Below are 19,235 nucleotides of genomic sequence, written 5' to 3' on the forward strand. Positions count from 1 at the left end.
ATTCTCAATGGCAGATTATTTCCTGTACATTTAATAGTCCTTTATAACAGACAAGTTTACATTGAAAAATTAAAATCACACAAATCTATCACAGTTCCAACAACAGAGGAAGATTTTTACTTTTTACGATCGACACAGGTGTCCTATAGGGCTCTTTTTATTCATAAATACATTGGATGTTGTATTACCTTCTAAGGATTGCCAGGCCGTAAGAAGCACGTGGAAGGTCCCCATTTGGACAACCACACAGAAATGAAAACTAGCCCTTGTAGTGGTGAAACAGACCGCCGTGTTTCCCTGATGGGATCGGAAAACACCTCTAAGCTGACCCGCTGAGACTGGTTACCAGGCTTATAATCTCTGAACTCAGGCCGCAAATCTGTACCTCCCTGTGATGACTGCCTCAAACCAAGCCAAAGTGATCTCTCTTTCCAGCCGACAATCAGTCTGCTTTCCTCACATACCTACAATCATACCCACATTCCTTTCCCACATGCCTTTCAAGTGTATGTCCTACATTCTGACATTCTGGTCCACATTCCAGGATTCTCCACATGCCTTTCAAATGTCCTACATTCTGACATTCTGGTCCACATTCCAGGATTCCCCACATGCCTTTCAAGTGTATGTCCTACATTCTGGACCACTTTCCTACGAAGTGAAATTCCAGGAAACCCTTGCGACATTGTGGAAATTGAACAGATTCACAACTGAGCAGACACATGCTGATTCACATTCCTGTTCATGCCCCGGCCCCGGAGGCTAATTGCCAGTTACAAACATAAAAGAAGAGCAGTATATAAAATAACTAAAATCTACAAATGAAAGGTATTTGTCTAAAATTATAGCTATGTCTAAAACTATGTCTGAAGGGTTTGACTTCTCTCTTGTAAAGACTTGTAAACTGAAGAAGACATGTGTATATCTGTAAGTCAGAGTCCTTCTCAGCATTTCCCCCAACATGTTCAGGGTCACAATGTTGATTCGGAATGCCACAAAGAGGAGTATCCATTGTGATCTAATACCGGTATGTCTTTAAGTTTAACACGTTGCAGTAAAGTTAGTCTACGGGTATTTGTTGGAAGGCTTTGCTGTAAGAGGAGAGCATCCATTTGAAGGGAGTGTGAGGTTGTGCCCATTTGGACCAAGCATCTACCTAATTCTGCTCTACAGGCGACATTGCTACTTTTTCTAAATAGATAAAATAAGAATTCTAGGAATTGTACAGGCATTTTTGTCCACAGGCAAGCGGAATGTCCACAGGCATGCGGAATGTCCACAGGCATTTCTCTGACCCACATCTATGCCCGCATTCCTGGAACCCTGAAGACCTGCCTGCCCCAGATGGTCATACTTTCTGTGACCCCGGGGCTCGTTCACTATGCACTCAGGGGAGGAGTGTACTGTATCTGTCTAGAAAAAAATCATGAAATGATGGCAGGGCCATGCAAACAATAACCCTAACAGCAACCACCGTCGCCATGGCAATGTATGTTTTCATTGCCAGTCTTGTTATCCTTTCTCGTAAACATAACTTTAACAATCAATGGGACGTTCGTCCTGCAAACTTTACACAGTATACTGTCAATGCAATCTCAAATAAATGTCACAGGTGCTGAATAAATAATAACTTCACAGGAGCTCGGCCGATGCTCGTAGAACCTTCGTCCGACACTGGCACGAAGCTCGCTCGAAGCACACACGATTTTAAAAACTTTGCGCAAGTCGGGCGAGGTACGGAAGAGGGTCGCCCGAATATTTCGCGAAGCTCGCGCGAAGGTCGACCGTATTCAGCGACCGTCGCCCGATTTTCAAAGACAAAATACGGCCGAGACTCGTGGGATGTACGTCCGAATATCGGTCGACTCTCGGCCGCACAGGGCCGAGCTACGGGGGAGCTACGCGCGAGCTGGAAACGAGCTCTGCGACGTCAAAAATCGCCGGCGACTAGTCGCTGATGTTAAGAACACGTTTCGCGTGTCAGCGAGCTTCGGCCGACTCCAAAAAATCGTCGGCGATCCCAGAAACTCGCGCGATGCTCGACGGAACATCGGGCGTACTACGGCCGTAAATATCATTTAGAGCTCGCCGACTAGTCGGCCGATCGATTTACGCGCAATGTGACGGCCCCATAATGGCTTGTCCGTGATCTTCGAATTCCCCCGACTAAATTAATTGACAACTGTAATAATGGTAAAAAATCAAATGTAATAATAAACAATAGGTAATAATTTGGAAATTACGAATTCATCATAAAGTGTACATGTGGCAAGTTTGAACCAAATAGAATTCTCACTCCCATCATTCAGGGTCGCGTTAGAAAACAATGTACTAAATAGATATACTTATCACTAGCCATCTAAGTTTAAATTTCTTCAGACAGATTCATTCTTTAATTACTGGATACATTTAAATTGTTTGATTTTCAAGGGTCCCAGAGTTTCGCGACGAAAAAAATGCTGGAGGGTTTGTAGTTCTGATTTGGCCAACCCCCATCTTCCGACCTCAGCCTGGTTTTGTCGCGTGCGGTGACTCTAAAAGTTTTCAGCGATTCTAATATTGGCTTTAATCAACACCAAGCCCTACCCAGTGTAACACACTTCTGAAAACGGGCACCTTAGTTGCAACTAGAATTTCATGATCCCATAGCCTCACCAAAATGATGTTAACCTTTACGATTGAAGAATTATAAATGTTTCATTGTCTCATTGATTATGCAAATAGGATCACCATGTATAAGTATGGACAAGTATGTGCCTGAGGGACCATACTATTGGAAAGAAATAGCAATGTTTAGAACGTAAAAAATGCACTACCTGTGATGTGGTACACTGAATTAAACCCAACTCCAAACCGCCCAATCCGCAAGGGGTCCTTCCGTTTCGCTCCCTGTTCGGTGGCTCTGATACCCTGCCAGTCCTGCTCCGTGAACACGCCGTTGTTGAAGGCGTACAGGGCTGGTCCCTGGTACTGCTGTAGCTCTTGAAATTTGGACGGGAACCCCAACGCGTTGTAGTCGGTGTGGTCCAGGAAAAATGACACCTCTGTTGCGTCTGCGTCGTCTGCATTTTGGATCAGTTCCTGCATAACCGTGTTAGAGATACAACCATAAGAACGTGACAGTCTACATTTTTACAACAGATATCTTTTGATCATAGAGATATTGACATAAGTGACAAATATCCACATGGTTACCGCACGCATTGATTTCTCTGACCCCAAGAGAAAAAGCCATTTAAACACAAACACATTTAAATTAAAAGACTGGTGAAACCTGCTTTAGTTAGCATCCTCAAGCGGACAACAAACAAATGTCTGCAAGTGAACTATGCAGGTTTAACGTTTACATAGAATATACAAATTATGTCCTCATTTGCATAACAAGTATCTTGTATTGTTCCGCCTGCCATAGAAAACAGTATATATTTAGTGTACATTATTTCATACATGCATGTAACAAAGTCCTAATATGTGCATCCCTGGTATTATAGAATTTTCTCTCTGAATATTCAAATTTATTTTCCATTTTTTTAATAATTTGCACCCGATTGTGTGTAATCTACATGCAAAAATTACCCTGTAGTCCCAGAACAAGCTACAAAAGGGGCCGAATCGACATCACTTGTTCCTAGCATGCCACCAAACAAGACACTAGCTTGTCCAGGAAAAAATATACACATCTATGCTGCATTACCAAGACCAATCAATCAAGCCGCAGGCATCAGAGTAGATGCATGGCGGCTGTAGCCATGTTCATCCAGGATGTTCTGATCTTCTCCAAGGACAGAAGCCTCAAATTCTATCTTGAACTTTGCTTTTCAAAGCCCTACATACATACCGAATATCATCGCAACCCATAAAGACCTTCTTAAGTTACGCTGACCACAAAAATGCAGATACATAAATTTAACTGACACACAAATACACACAACATAACCACAAAACAAATACGATACCTACATTTTCCCTGAAGAAGCGAGAGTTGATGGCTTTCTCTTCTTAAATTGCATTAGATACAGTATTTATTAGATATGTTTTTATTGTTCTAATGTTGTGAAAAAAGAAGTATGTAAAAAATATGTATTAAAAGATCGTGTACTTCACCTTTAGGATTTGTCCGCTGTCTGGATATTTCTGAAGGATGTTTTCTTTCAGGTGCTGAGCGAAGGGTGGCAGAAACTGGCCGAATGCCTCACCTGCATGTATAAATGGTATGTTTATTGACATACTGAGATGCAGTAGAATCATATGAAGTTAACATTTACGACTAACGTATTTTAAAGGTTTCTCGAGTACACAAGATTACACAAGTATAAGGTCCTCATTTGCTTGCACCAGTCTTCTCTTTCCAAACAAGAATTCGGAGATCTCATACCTCCATGAGTCCTCACTAATTATGCAAATGACATCTACATTGACATAATATATGTGATATCTGAGAAACACACATACCTTTGCGTAACTTGCACATGTCACAAGGTAAAATTCCCATCATTCACCAATAAGGAATCACATCATTTTAACATAGCTTTTGCAAATAAGGTCATCATTTGCATAATTGGTATCTGTTTATGTTCCACCTGCAATAGACTATATGTAAAAATGATACAATAAAACGCTATAATTATAGAATTTCCTCCTTATTAGGTCTTTATTTGCATAATTTGCATAATTTCACTTGGTAGTCCCTTGCAGTTCCAGAACAAGCTGCTAGTGGACCGAACTTTCACCACTTATTCCTGACAGAAAAGCTATCTGTCACTAAAAAGTCAAGACCATAGCATGTTCATGACAAAAGATACAAAAAACGGAAGTTCTTTTGCAGTACCAAGGTCAGCCAGCAGGAGGCCCATATTTATGGTTTCACCACTATGTGGTGAAGACATATTGTTTTTATATATTAGGCAAAACCAATAGGCAAATGTCCCTAGGCGTTGGGGTTTTTTTTCATTTTCTTTTACAGGCTTTTAGAATGGTTTCATAATGGACTTTTTGGCTGTGTTAATGGTAATGTGCTTTAGCTGTGTGTGTTGCCAATATTGGAGTGTTACCATATTTGGGCATAGGGCCCTTGCCCAAATATTGGAAGCAGGTGCACCCTGTCTGGAGATCTGGTCGCTGATTGGCTGTTCCCTTAATTACTTTACTGCTAAATGAACACCTGTGTAGGCTTCCACATACTTATAATAGGAATAGTTTCTTTTTTACTAGTATTAGCCAGGAAAAGAAGTCTTTTGGGTTAAATCGGTAATAAAATGTCATATAACCCACATTTTTAATATTAGCTTGCTATTTTTTTAAACACAATTTTGAAATGTTTAAAACAAATAAGCTGCTTCCCTCTATTCGTCTTGCTGATTGGCTGTTGAGATCTAATTGGGTTAACTGTATTCACAGCTGCACATAGCCATATACCATATTGACAGTATTAAACTGCATTCTAGTGTTTTTGGGTAGGTATGTAAAACTTTCCTTCTCAAGCATTGGAATGCGGGACATAAACGCTTTTTATCCTGAAAATCAACACTTAGCATAATACAAATAAAAATCCTAACCAATAATGTAAGGGATAGCTATTTAACTGTTGCATTCTTAGTTCTATGTCACTTCATACTATATTTATATCAAAATAAAGCATTGTTTTTCCCTGTATTTCTCCTTCTTTTCCTACCATGTCGTGTAACGTGGTGAAACCATAATGCATTTGTTCCAAAGCAAATGTTGGCCTTTCTAGTTTCTCATGTTTCTTTTTCTCCTCCTTGTTCTCTTGCCATTTCTTTAAATTGATTCAACTCCTTTATTTTTGGGCCAAATAACATGGCATTTGTCATGAAGTAGAGAGGGCGAATACCCCCAGGCGTTTTTATTTTATTGTTGTGATTCAGACTTTTAGATTGGTTTTATTTCAGCTTTTTGGTTGTGTTATAAAATGTACTATAGCAGTGTGTTACCATATTTGGGCATGAGTCATCAGAATGACATGTAGAGCAAGCAACCAATAGGCATGCAGCTCTCTCCTAGATCTATTCTTCTTGCTGATTGGCTTTTCGGATTTGATTGGATTAACTCAATTAACACCTGTACAAAAGCCATGCCAAATTGGCAGTATTTTAATACTAGTTAAAACTTTATTCAAGTGTTTTGGTAGGAATGTCAAGCTTTCCTTCTCCAGCATTGAAATGTGGCTTCTTTTTATCTTGAAAATCAACAGTTTGCATGATGCAATCAAAAATCATAACCAATACTGTAGGGAATAGCTATCCAACTGTTGTCACTTCAAACTATAGTTATATAAATATAAAGAATTGTTTTCTCTTGCATTTCTCCTTCTTTCCCCGCCATGTCGAATTTGCTCCAAAGCAAATGTCGGCCTTTCTAGTTCACCTTAATCTTTGCCTTCCTAAGACCTACCAACATACCAAATATCATCACAATTCATAAAGGCGTTCTCACATTATGCTGACCACAAAGTTGCGGAAACACAAACACACAGAAAGACACACAGAAAGACACGCCAAAAACAATACCTCCATTTTTCATGGCGTGTTAGATGCCATTTCGCAGCAAGAAGGCGATTATAACATTAGCTATGCAAATAAGATTTTGTTGTGCATAAATTATGTGCAGTTATGTTCACCTTACATGTCAGATTATAATCTCCTCCTTGAGGGGTATTTTTTTTATAGCGTCCGTGTGTATATATAGAGATTTTCATTACTTTTATTTTGAACTTAGATCTGGATCTATTGAAAACATAAATAGGTTTTGAACCCCGGGTGGCTTTTCCAGTGGCTTTATTTTTGAGATTATTTTCTTTCCTGGCCAAAATTTGCTCAGAAAGGCCCAGTTTTCTAGTAAGAAAGATAGAAGAATTAATATTTTTAAGATATGGCCAAAAAGTGTTACCTTTTGCATGGTTTGACCTATCATTGACCTCTAAATAGTTGTTCTCTGTGTAGACTGTCCCACTTTGCCAGGGGGTGAAATCCTGGTATCATTTAGATATTTTAGCTGTAGCTCATTAAAACCCTGGAGTTGAACTATTTGTACCAAAAGACACCTGACAAATCCAGCTTTCCAGTGGGCGTAAAGACTTTAGGTTTGAAATAAAGGTAAATGTGTTTTGAAGCGCTTTTTTCTAGTGGCTTCAGCATAGATTTTAATGGGATGTCCTTAAGCTGGTCCCTGGCCTTTACAACATGTCGCCCCGCCCTCCTACTTTACGGAAGAGGACGACACGTATAGTAAATTGGGAAGTTTGGACATTTTTGTTTAGAACTATTGCCGAAGAAAGTATGGACGTATTATCAAACAACTCCAGAACAGGTACTACAACAGGAACAGGTACCCTGTGTTATAGGGTCCCTGACCGCAACCTTTCTGTCAACAAACGCCGTTACTGATACGATGTGTTTTTGCACAGTACTTGGGGCGTGTTAAAGTGCAAAGTTCATTGTATTGTACGGAGCAGCACTGTTAACAATGCTGATTATACCGTAGAAACAGGATAGTCCATGATAAGCAAATGTTTTTTTTCGACGCACAAAAACACACACACTGTTCCTGTATCGATAAAATATGTAATATTATACTATACTATATGGAATACCAAACATTCGTCTTTAATTTCCCAACACCATACATATAATTAGCTTCCAATTGTCAAATTTATTCGGACTCACTAGTTAGAAGAAAAAGCTACACGTTAAAGAGTAGTTTAAGAATTTGCGGTAAATATCGATATAATGTATTGTCTTACAATAACATCTCGCATAGGCAAGGTATGTGAGCCATTATACACCATGTCGTCCAGCCCTTTTAGCCTCTACTAGGCTTCGGGAGGGGGCAAAATCTTCTCTCCCAGCAACCACACTCCCCTGGCATGTTATCTCTCTATTTGGCCGATTACTACTCTTTCCAACCGCCTCCCGAAGCATGTAGAGGCTACAGCCCTCCCACTCTACGTAAGAGAACGACACATATTTTCGATCGGGAAGTTTGTACATAAAGGAGAAGAACATGCCAGAAACAACATCTACAAAGTTACCTTCTTCGAGAAGCCCTGCCATCGGGGACAACGTTACTTCGCCCTCTCAGTCGAAAGGCAACATCTTGAGTGAAAAACGTCCTCAGTTCTTGAAGGTTCTCCCATCGCCAGGTAAGGTTGACGGTCGTCGATGTACGTGTAAGGACCCGCCCTTTGGCAAACAATGTACAAAGTACCCGGATGCGAAACCTTAGGAGTTTCCCGTCGTAGCTATTTTTAAAAAGAGGGCCTGAATGGGGGGGGGGGGGTTAGTGATTACAAATTACGCAACATTTTCACCACCGATAACAAAGTAAGTTGAATTCACAGAACTGAAACCATGGAATACTTTTATGGATTACGGTTTACGTTGCATAAAGGTAACTGCCTACGCTTTACGTATACGTAGAATGAAAACGACCAATCAAGACAAAGCACTGATTACTAATTACGTTGTATTAGGGTGACGGATTAAAAAGAGTTAAAAGGCCTGATTACGCTTTACGAAAAAGGGCACTGTGACTGGCCCTCAGAAAACGCACAGTGGGGCCAGTAGCATGTAAGTAACAGGATGGTATCCAATTTTCCGGCTCGGTCAAATCTCAAATGTCAAGGGTCAACGTCATTGTGCAAATGTAATCTACTAGCTACTCAGTCGAACCGCAGGTCACCGTAGAACGCGTTATTCTCTAAGATATTTGCCGGGTTACGATTTGACCCCGTTGCATGGGAGTAAACAACTGCCTATAGTGTAACAAAAATACCTCAGACCTACATAATGTTTATACTTTTCTTACCTGCAGGCTTTGCCCAGTACAACCAGGTAGATATTTCGTGCATTGCAAAATAACAGCTAGCGCTACGGCCTTCCAAACATTAGCAATTTTTGGTCACTTTATTTGTTCTTGTCTTTTTTGCTGTTCAACTGGATCCTATTAGCTAAATTATTACCACAGTGTGATAGCCCACTTCTTCGCCTTTACATTGATGCCAAAGACCCCTGGTAAATTTTATGGCAAACGGGTTTGCCCCCCAAAAAACGGTGACGATGCGCACATCGTGGTGGTCAACTTTTAGCCCAGTTGTAAGCTACTGACACGGGACACACACCATCCTGAGTTTCCGCTACATTTTGATACATTTCGCGTAATGTCATAAGATTCGTTTCTTGGTATGAGAAACTGTATGAATGTGGCTACCACATGCAATATAATAAGTGGTATGATACCATTCAAGTATATACAAAACGAGGAATTTAATACAAGGTTCTGACCATTCAAAAATCGTCAAATTTGAAGTCAATCGGTTTCGAACTCTTGCGTTCGATCCATGGAACCAAGGCAGCGCGTTCCATTTTTCGCGCCGCCAACAATGTTGCAACTTTCAACCGCTGTTTGCGAAAGTTCATGAAAAGAAGGAATCAAGTTTTTTCATTACAAACAGACTTTACGAAACCCATTCCAAGTCAGACTTATATCATGAAGACGCTAGAGAAAGTGGGATTCATGTGCAACTTATACCAATGTCAGCACATATGCCCGATGTTTGTATATTTGCAGTAACAGGTCATAGTGTCCGATTTCTCCTTCAACAATTAGGTCATGAAAAATCAACCTGTTGTTGTATTTGTTCATGCCCAAATTCCTTCTCTTCTGTTTTCATCCGTAAAGTGGGTATCCTTTTGAAGCTTACTATTTATGGGTTCACCACCGTGACCACGAAGTGGTGGTGAACCCATATTGCTTTTTCTGATGTTTCTTCTTCTCCTCCTCCTTCTCCTGCCATTTTTTAAATGGATTCAGCTTCTTCATTTTAGGGCCTAAGGTCCTGAAATTTGGTATGGAGGTACAGTGGGCAAATACCCCTAGGCGTTTTTTAAATTTTGTGATACAGGCTTTTAGAATGGTTTTATTTGAGTTTTTGGCTGTGTTATAGCAAATGTATTACTGTGTTAGTGTGCCGTGTTTATCACGTCTGGGCATGAGTCATCACAATGGAATGCAGGGCATCAACCAATAGGCATGCAGCTTTCCTCTATACTTCTTGCTGATTGGCTGTTGGGATTTAACTTCATTAACACCTGCACAGAGCATTTCCACCTGCACAGAGCATTTCTTGCTGATTGGCTGTTGGGATTTAACTTGATTAACACCTGCACAGAGCATTTCCATACTGACAGTATGTCTTTATTCAAGTGTTTTGGTAGGTATTTCAAGCTTTCCTGCTCGAGCATTGGAATGCGGGGCATGAACGTTTTTTTTTTTATTTTGAAAATCAACAGTTTGCATTATGCAATTAAAAATCCTAACCAATAAAGTAGGGAATAGCTATCCAACTGTTGTTTTAGTTGTATGTTACTTCACATTATAGTTATATCAATGTAAATCATTGTTTTCCCTTGTGTTTCTCATTCTTTCCCTGCCATGTCGTAAAATGTGGTGAACCCATCGCTGTATTTGCTCCAAAGCAAATATTGGCCTTTCTCGTTATATTTCTGATTCTGTTATAGCATCTGTTGATAGCATGAATGACTTAGGAGTCACTGTACAGCCAGATCTTCAGTGGGATAGCCATGTTGTGAAAATAGTATCAAAGGCAAATTCCATGACTGGCTTCATTAAGCGTACTATTGGCTTTAACACTAACATCGATGTTCGCAAAGCGTTGTACACCACACTGGTTAGGAGCAATCTAGAGTATTGTTCTCCCGTGTGGTCCCCACATTCTCGTAAGTTGATATCTCTAGTCGAAGGGGTGCAACGCCGGGGAACAAAATTTATCCTAGGTCCCCAGGCTAATCACCTTACCTACAAGGAACGACTAGAGATACTGCGGTTGTTACCGCTCACATTTAGGCGTGAAGTTGGGGACATAATGTTATTTGTTAAGTCTAGGGCAACTCTGGAGAAATATGTTTCTTTTCCAACCAGACCCACAAGAAGTGCCAGAACACATATGTTAACCCCTTTTAGAGCCAAAACATCATCGTTCAGTCACACATACATCCCCAGGCTAGTCAGTATTTGGAATAAGTTAGGCTCTGACCTCCGCGGTACTGGTGAGCGAGCAGCTCATCAGTCGTATATTACATCATTTAAACACAAACTCCTCAAGGCCACCTACAACAGATTTAACACACGATTACAGTCTTGACCTGCCATGTACTTGGACCACTTCTTGTGGGTGCAGTTCTTGCATTGCCTCTAGACCCTACTAAGTTCCTATATCAACATGATGTATTCCCACCTATTATTAGGTAAAATTGTTTAATGCTTAACATATCATATTGTTATATTTATTGCTTATTTCTACATATTGCTGCAATTGATTATGTATCTGACTGTGTAATGTTGTTGTTGTTCATGTGTGTTTACACATTCATTGATTTTTGTAAGGGAGGGCAACTTGTAAAGGTGCGTAAGCACCTGTTTTGCCCTCCCTTTCATTTGTGAAAAATTCAAATAAACAAATAAACAAACAAATAAACAAATTTAGAATTTCCTCATTAATTATGCAAATTAGCGCCTGATTTGCATAATTGCCATCTGATCATGTCAAGCATCACTTATACTACTAACATACCAAAAATCACGACAGTACGTCAACCGGTTCTTGAGTTATCGTCCTTCAAATTTTTTTCAACAAATGCTCCTGCAGTTCAAGAACAAGGCGCTAGGGGACCCAAACTCACGTCACTTCTTCCCTACCACAAGAGCTATCTACCAACCAAAATTCGTGACCCTAGCATGTCCAGAACATGAGATATCAAAACCGGAAGTTCAGCTGCAGTACCTAGGAAAGCCGCCAGGGGGCCCAAAATCTAATCATTTCTAGGTCTCATGAAGACCTACCCACCTACTAAGTTTCATTCCAATCCATTTACTGCTTCTCGAGTTATCTTGCTAAACCACACACACACAAACACACATACATACCCACACACAGACAAACGCTACTGAAAACATTAACCTTCTTGGCGAAGGTAAAAAGTGATGTTTTTGCACCTAAATCGAGGGAAAGACGCAGGTAGCCCTCCCCATACTACCGAAACTGAGGAATTGCTGCAGCATGAGTAGCAGTCCAGTGTCCTGACCAATAGCAGCGTGGCTGTTCATCGTGGCCGCTCTGTGGATTTGGGCCCTGATAATACCTCACATTGGAGGTCGTCGATCCCGGAAGTTACGCCCCCCTCCCCGAACGACTCGAAGCGAAGCATAGAATGTTGCGTCTCAGTTGCGTCATACAATGAGCTTCTTTTCGTGAAGATGTGGGGCGACTTTCTCTGTCATCTGTTTCTTCAAACGTTTGTGGCCATCCCAGCGCTCGCTTGAACCACCGAGGACTGACGGATCGAACGTTGGCTACGTACGTTTGAGTCGTCACCACCATGGCCCAGAGCAAGCCCCACACCCCAGGTACGGCCCGGGGCGCTAAACTGGCAGCTCTGCTGGTGGACGAGGGGACTGCGCTAGTCAGGAAAGTATTTGAGGATGAAGTCAAGAAGATGAACCCTTCAAGTCTTCGTGAACAGCTAAAGAGTCATAAGGGATATCTTTGCGGACTGCGATACTTGAATGCTGGTCAGAGGAAAACACTCTATCCACCCGGCGACGATGTTCCAAATACTGCACAGGGGTTTGACATATCGCTCTTAGAACTTCTACTGAAAGAACTCGTTCGGAAAGAACTTCGTAGAAAAGCACCGTATGAACACCAAAGGAACAGCCTTCGACAATACAGGAACGACAATTACGGGCACATTTCAAGCACGGAGCTGTCTGAAGAACAGTTTGACACGCTGTGGAAGGAACTGACTGATATCCTGGTTTCTCTCGGTGGAGACAGAGACAGGATTTCAGAAAGACTCAACTCCAGCATCGACACTGAACTGGAAAGCAAGTACTTCGAACTGCTGGAGCGACTGCACAAGGAAGACATGGAGGTCAAAGATCTTCTCATGGCTCAGGGAGAGAGTCTAAGGAAAGGGCAAGAAGAAGTTTTGGAACAGGGAAAGGGTCTGCTAAAGGGGCAAGAAACACTCTTGAATCAAGGAGAGAGCCAGAAAAAAGGACAAGAAGAAGTTATGAAGGGGCAAGAAGCAATCATGGCCCAAGGAGAGAGCCAGAAGAAAGAAATTTTGGATCAAGGCCAAAGCCTAAAGAAAGGACAAGAGGAGATAAAGAGTTTGTTGGAGAGAGTCCACGATGCCCAGAGCCCAGGAAAAAACTCCAGGCAACACGAGGATTCAAGCTCCAGGACAGGTAAGATTTCTCACAATAAATGTTATCTGTACACTCGACCGGCAACACGAATTTGGCGTCCTTTAACTTAAGACCCTCAGTAGCATTGGTACTCATCATCCTTCTCTGGTATGGATTTGGCAGATTGAAGAGATCTGATGGAAACCCGTAATCCCTGAGTCTCCAAGCAGAGGTTGATGGGGAAGATTGTTACCTTTCTGTTTGTGCCTCGTTTTAGCCTGTCGCTACCCCCACCAACGTTGGTAGCGACAGAAAAAAGGGACATATATAGAAAGATAACGAGCTTCCTCACCAACTTTTGCTTGGAGGGTAGGAAAACCACACGGAGTTGGAGTAGTGAAACTGGTAGGCCCATCTGTCTTCACATTCCCCTAAGTTGCCATCCCATATCAAATGGGATAAACATTCGAATAAGAGATAGAGATATGTTACAAATTGTCTGCTGTTTTCTTAGTATTTTGAAAATCTGCTCACCACACCATACAGGATTGGCTGATGTGGCTGATGACGTCATCAACTGTCTGCAAGACCTGTACCGTACCGAGTCTGCGCATGTGCGGCCTCTGCCCTGGTGCGAAGACCTCAACCTGCATCTTGGAGAAGTCTTCACCAACCTGCAGCTCCAGTACAGGGATGAAAGGGGGCGCTTTCATGACGCAGGCACTATCGTAAGCTTAGCAGATATCTATGAAGGTGAGGGTATCCAAGTTAACGTTAGATCAGCTGTCAAAAAAGTAAGGGTAGAAGGGGACCCTGGTATTGGGAAGTCGTGCTCTTGTCAGAAGCTTGCTTATGATTGGTCCTGTGGGAAACTGGACAGGTTTAAGTTTGTGTTCTTTCTAGAAATGCGACACTTAGCTGGGAAGGTAAAGGATGAAATATTTGAGCAGCTCCTACCAAAGGATACAAACACGACCCCGGACCAGCTCTGGTCCTACATCCAACAGAACCAGGATGATATTCTCTTCATCCTAGACGGTCTAGATGAGCTCAGTCAGGCAGCAAGGCAAGTCACAGATGTGGTGGACTTGATTCAGGGTAAAATCCTCCGGAACTGTCATGTCCTGGTGACCTCTAGGCCGTACCACTGTGTCAAAGACCTGGAGAAATGTCACCGGTTCTACAGAATAGTAGGTTTTAGAAAGAAAAATTCAGAGGAGTTCATACGCAAATACTTTTGCGAATTCCCAGAGTCTGCCTCAAAACTGGTGGAACAGCTTCAACCCGACCAGCTTCTTCGTAATGTCTATCTGTCACAAATTGTAGTAAACCCCCTCAACAACTTGCTCATATGTGTTGTGTGGGAAGATAACAATGACCAACTGCCCTCGAGCAAAGCTGAACTGTATGAAATGATTGTACTTTCAGTCGCAAAGCGATTCTGTACAAAGAAAGACCTTTCGGTGGAAGGTGATGAACTTCCTCCTGACATAAAAGCAGCCTTGCGAGGTCTGGGGAAACTGTCCTGGGAGGGGCTAGAGCAGGAGCAGCTCCAGTTTAACATAGCTGAGATTACAAAGAACTATGACAAGAACGCCGATAACATGTTGACCATGGGCCTCCTGACTAGAGATTACTCTTTCTCCAGAATCAAACGCACCTGCCTCTGCGCCTTCCTGCACAAAACATTTCAGGAATACATGGCCGCCCACTATATCAGTAGCCTGTTCACAGGTGGTAGTAGAGAAGAGGGGATGAAATGCCTTCGTAGTTTGTTTGGTTTGACAACTACTACTGGTATCGACAGTAAAATGATTTTAGATAGTTGCCGCAAATACATGGAGGTCCAGGATTGGTTACTTTTGATCCTAGCTGAGAATGCAGACCCGTTATTTGACATGTTTGCAGAGGAACTTAACAAAGCTCAAACTGATGAGGACAGGGACGTTTTGTCATTTGTGTGTATCACGTGGCTTGGAAACTCCTGTGCAGGTGTTAGAATGGCCGGGATTGTGTCACCTTGTCTGTCTCAGCACGCAACTAACAACCTGGGTGATTTTAGTAAGGACTATAATCGTCATATCAGTTGGATTGTAGGTTTGACACACGTACTAACCTGCCAAAAGAAACTCGTTGCAAGTAACAATCCAAGTTTGACACAGCATTTGACAGTCAACCTCCGTCATATCAGTGCAAGATCCTTGATTGAAGAGGAACTTGACGCGTTAGAAGAAACATTATCAGATTACGACGCATTGCGCTCTGTGAAATTACTTGATGCTGGCGGTGGTATTAGGGCTGGGGTTCACACTTTCTCCCCACTGCGCACATTCATACCTCGGTGTGGAGCAGGAAGTGTGTCCATCCATATCAATCCTTCTTATGCATTATATCTGTCACTGTTGAGCTCGTTAGAACAGCTTAGCGTCGCACCAAGACTTGTAGATATTAGAGTTACTGTAAATGGTACCATGGGTGGTATATTTGGCGATACACCAGATCTAGACTTCTCAGAATACGACAGACTGTTGTCCCGAATGATTGTAAGACAGGATTGTCTCAGGTCGTTAAGGCTAGAGATTGGTGGGTGGCATCGTCAGGATCCTGAAGTCAGAGGGTTCGGTAACCTAACAGCGACCCTTCAGAGCATCTCCAAACATGCAACCCTTGAGGAGGTTGACTTCGAGCTTCCAAGGAACGACGTGTTGACTGTAGGTGCAAATACAAGGTTTGAGGTGGTTTTAATCGTTGACAATATAGAGATAGTAAAGTACAGAAGGTATGAGACATTTGATGTGGGGCCAATGGTTCACGAACTCACAGAGTGTATCAAGAAAAACAAGATGCTGAAGACACTAAGGCTTAGATGGAAACTCTGGGATATTCAAAATATAACACATAAAGTTTACCATGGAGTCTGCAGTAGTCAGTCCCTCTCCAACCTGTGTTCTGCGATCCAGAGAAACCGAACTCTGGAGACGCTGGAGATTGAGGGCATGTTGTCTGACTCTCAGTCAGGACGACAGGCAAGGATAATTGCCAAGTTGTTGGGTAATAAACCCAGCCATTATAAGGTGTTCAATATAACTATGTTGGACCGCCCACCTGTCATTGACTTTGTCATTTTTCCGGCAGCTTGGGTCGGGTACCACAGCGATAGAACAGCTGCGGAGCCCCGTGGGCCGTCCACATAGCAGTAGAGAACACAAACGTCATTCATGTCTCACAAAGGACCAGCTGGAGTGCCCTTAACAAAGGTTTCAGGGCAGGGACCAGTTAAGGAGATCCCATTGAAATCTATGCTAAAACCACAAGAAACAAACACTTTAAAACACATTTACTTTTATCTCAAACCTCAAGTCTTTACCCCCACTGGAAAGCTGGATTTGTCAGGTGTCTTTTGGTACAAATAGTGGAAGTTCAACTCCTGCGTGATAATGAGCTACAGCTAAAATACTGAAATGAGACCAGGATTTCACCCCCTGGCAAAGTTGAACAGTCCACACAGATCAAAAGTGTTTAGAGGTCAATAACAGGTCAAACCATGAAAAAGGTCACACTTTTTTGCCATATTTTAAAAATATACATTCTTCTGTCCTTCTTACCAGAAAACTGGGCCTTTCTGAGCAAAATTTGCCCAGGAAAAAAATTATCTAAAAAATAAGTACCAAAATACGGTGTACACACTGTTAGTTCTGCGCATGCCGATTTGCTGGTCCCTCCCCTTAACCATTGAACTGGTTACGCGTGGCTTTGATATGTACAGGCCAGAGGAATCCGTCCTCTGCTTAATTAATAAATAAATGGAAATTTAACAATTTCATCTAGTAGTTGTCACAAGTTTCGATTTTAATAGCATGTCAGTGTTCCAGGCGAAAGTAACTTCGTATCAAGATTTCTAAAAGTCTATCATGGGGTCAATATATGCACTAAAACAGATTGTTTTTTTTTGTATCTGACAGGAGCACGACAATACCCACCTTTGTTTGAACTTAATATAACAAACCTTTCTTCAGTTTTAAAAATGCCATATACAGTATCTTATTAAGATGCCCCTGCCTCCAGAATGTATTAGACTAAAATTTGCTAAACATGTATGGTAACAATTTGTCTTACATCGATGTGGGTATACCTGCTTCGCACTATAGATGCTTTCATGGTAGTATTTTGTAAACCAATGTATTTTCATGCTTTATGTACATGTATCTTGCAAAAATCTGTAGTGGTATAATGTTTATATAAAATTATATTGGATATCATTTGAGTAAAGGACATGTACGTTTAAAATGCATTGGCAGTGGGACCATTCTTTGTTTTGTTTGTTTGTTTGTTTGTTTGTTATGTTTACTGAAAGCTTGTTTTTGCTCTGTTTCTTCTTCTGCTCCAAACACTGAGCTGGTCAATGACCTGAACCAGACCGTCTGTCACCATGGTAACTGGTGTTGGGTTACATAATGCTGCAGTTGTACAGTAGGAGGGTTTTAGACTAATGTCACTATATATGCGAATGTGTTAAACGTTTGATTAAGAATTAATTAACAGAGCAAACCATATGCGAAGGTAAACATTATGCATTTGTTTGGCAAATGTTGCCTTTCTAGTTTTTTCTTTAACTTGGTTTTAGTTACGAATACTGACCCGTGGATTAAAATGATGTGACGTTTGTACATTGTGTAACCTACGAGCGGACGCGCGAGTCAAGGAAAGTTGCTCACACAGTTTATTACTGATTTCATTGTATTGTGTTCTACCTTGGTTCTACGTTATATGATGTTAAGGTTACAAAATTGTTTCTCTTATGTTATTTAAGCTGCTTTGATCTTGTATTCAATTTGTAACCTGCGTTATTTGATACCTTTGTTAATCTTGAGTTCATTTTGTTAATGAATTTTGTTTGGGTCCCCCCCCCCCAGGAACCTTTGAAAATCGCCATCAGGCGACATGTATTTCCTGGATAAATAAACAAGCAAACAAACAAACAAGCAAACAAAATTACTTAGTTAGACTTCTTCGAATCCTGTTGAACAAAGAAAGACGTTGCATTGTCTTATTTAAAGTCAATGGAAGTTGCCTTGTCGTATTTAAAGTCAATGGAATTTACTCTTTTGCCCCATATTTCGTGTGACATATCTCATCAGTACACAACCCCTTCGCAACGTGTATCCCGTGAATGTTGAGAGAAATGCTTGTGCAATCTTCCACAGTCTGTAAGCACAGTAAAAGATTATTCCAGCACATAGAAGCAAAAACAAGGAAACGTCGATCATCAGGTACTGGTGAAGCGGAAGTTGTGCGGCACGTGACCGGATGTGAGGCAGGCCGCCATGTCTGATCACGTGACTGATCCACCACACTGCGCGCTGCATGGGCGTCTCTGGTTGATCCCTGTACAGCCGGGACAGGCGACGGGCGTTTTCTCTGTACCTGAAACATGACAAATACATTAGGCCACAGCACGTAAATTTTCTGGATAACATCCTCCGCAGACTCCATATCTAATGCGAGCGGGCGGAAAAAAAACAAGGTTCCTACATTTTCAAATTTTGACTCAATCATTGTACAAATTGTTTTGATTCATCACATATACACAGCCAGCATCACATATCACTGCATCAAAGTAAGAAACAAAACATTAAATCAGAGCCTTTTCTTGTCTCCTCTCTTCATAGTCATCTGCCATCCAGCTTCCGGCATGGCACAAGACATCTTTGCCCATTTTCGGCATGTTGACCACTGTCAGAAGGCAACAAAATTTTTTTTCTAAAATTAGGCGAAAACTAGAGGTCGGAGATCTCATGTCTTCGTCAGAGGTACATCGTTCTAGAGAAATTAACATGCGTTTTCTTCACTCTTTTTAACAATCAATTTGGTCTAAAGAACAAAAGAATCTCTGTACTATTTTTATGGTACAGAACACCCTGAAACGGTTTGCCGCAGGTTATACAGATGCGTCGTCACCCGTGTTACGCCCCCCCCCCCCTAGTTACTTGAGTTTGGACTGTTACTGG

The 19,235-nt window shown here is 41.6% G+C and overlaps 2 protein-coding genes across 2 annotated transcripts in view; one reads left to right on the forward strand and one right to left on the reverse strand.

Moving 5' to 3' along the window:
* The first annotated feature begins 12,214 nt into the window (after nt 1-12,214).
* LOC109465679 lies at nt 12,215-18,729 on the forward strand. Its single transcript, XM_019763061.1, has 2 exons — nt 12,215-13,287; nt 13,774-18,729. Exons 1-2 carry the CDS (start codon nt 12,414-12,416, stop codon nt 16,419-16,421), a joined length of 3,522 nt encoding a protein of 1,173 aa, XP_019618620.1. The 5' UTR covers nt 12,215-12,413; the 3' UTR covers nt 16,422-18,729.
* LOC109465674 (UDP-glucuronosyltransferase 1-2-like) overlaps nt 18,228-19,235 on the reverse strand; it is a 10,918-nt gene continuing 9,910 nt past the window's right edge. The window contains exons 8-9 of the mRNA XM_019763055.1: nt 18,527-18,651; nt 18,228-18,244 (exon numbers count right to left, since the gene is read on the reverse strand). Coding sequence (XP_019618614.1) covers nt 18,228-18,244; nt 18,527-18,651 — 142 coding nt within the window. The remainder of the gene's footprint in view (nt 18,245-18,526; nt 18,652-19,235) is intronic.

The sequence above is a fragment of the Branchiostoma belcheri genome, unplaced genomic scaffold (assembly GCF_001625305.1).
Source record: "Branchiostoma belcheri isolate BF01 breed outbred unplaced genomic scaffold, Haploidv18h27 scaffold156, whole genome shotgun sequence".
In the NCBI taxonomy this organism is placed as follows: Eukaryota; Metazoa; Chordata; class Leptocardii; order Amphioxiformes; family Branchiostomatidae; genus Branchiostoma; species Branchiostoma belcheri.

Bases quoted from the DNA above. Each gene is read 5' to 3' on its own strand.
- LOC109465679 (XM_019763061.1), top strand. From the start codon at position 12,414: ATGGCCCAGAGCAAGCCCCACACCCCAGGTACGGCCCGGGGCGCTAAA. The intron at 13,288-13,773 runs GTAAGATTTCTC...CACACCATACAG, and splicing joins GGATTCAAGCTCCAGGACAG to GATTGGCTGATGTGGCTGAT.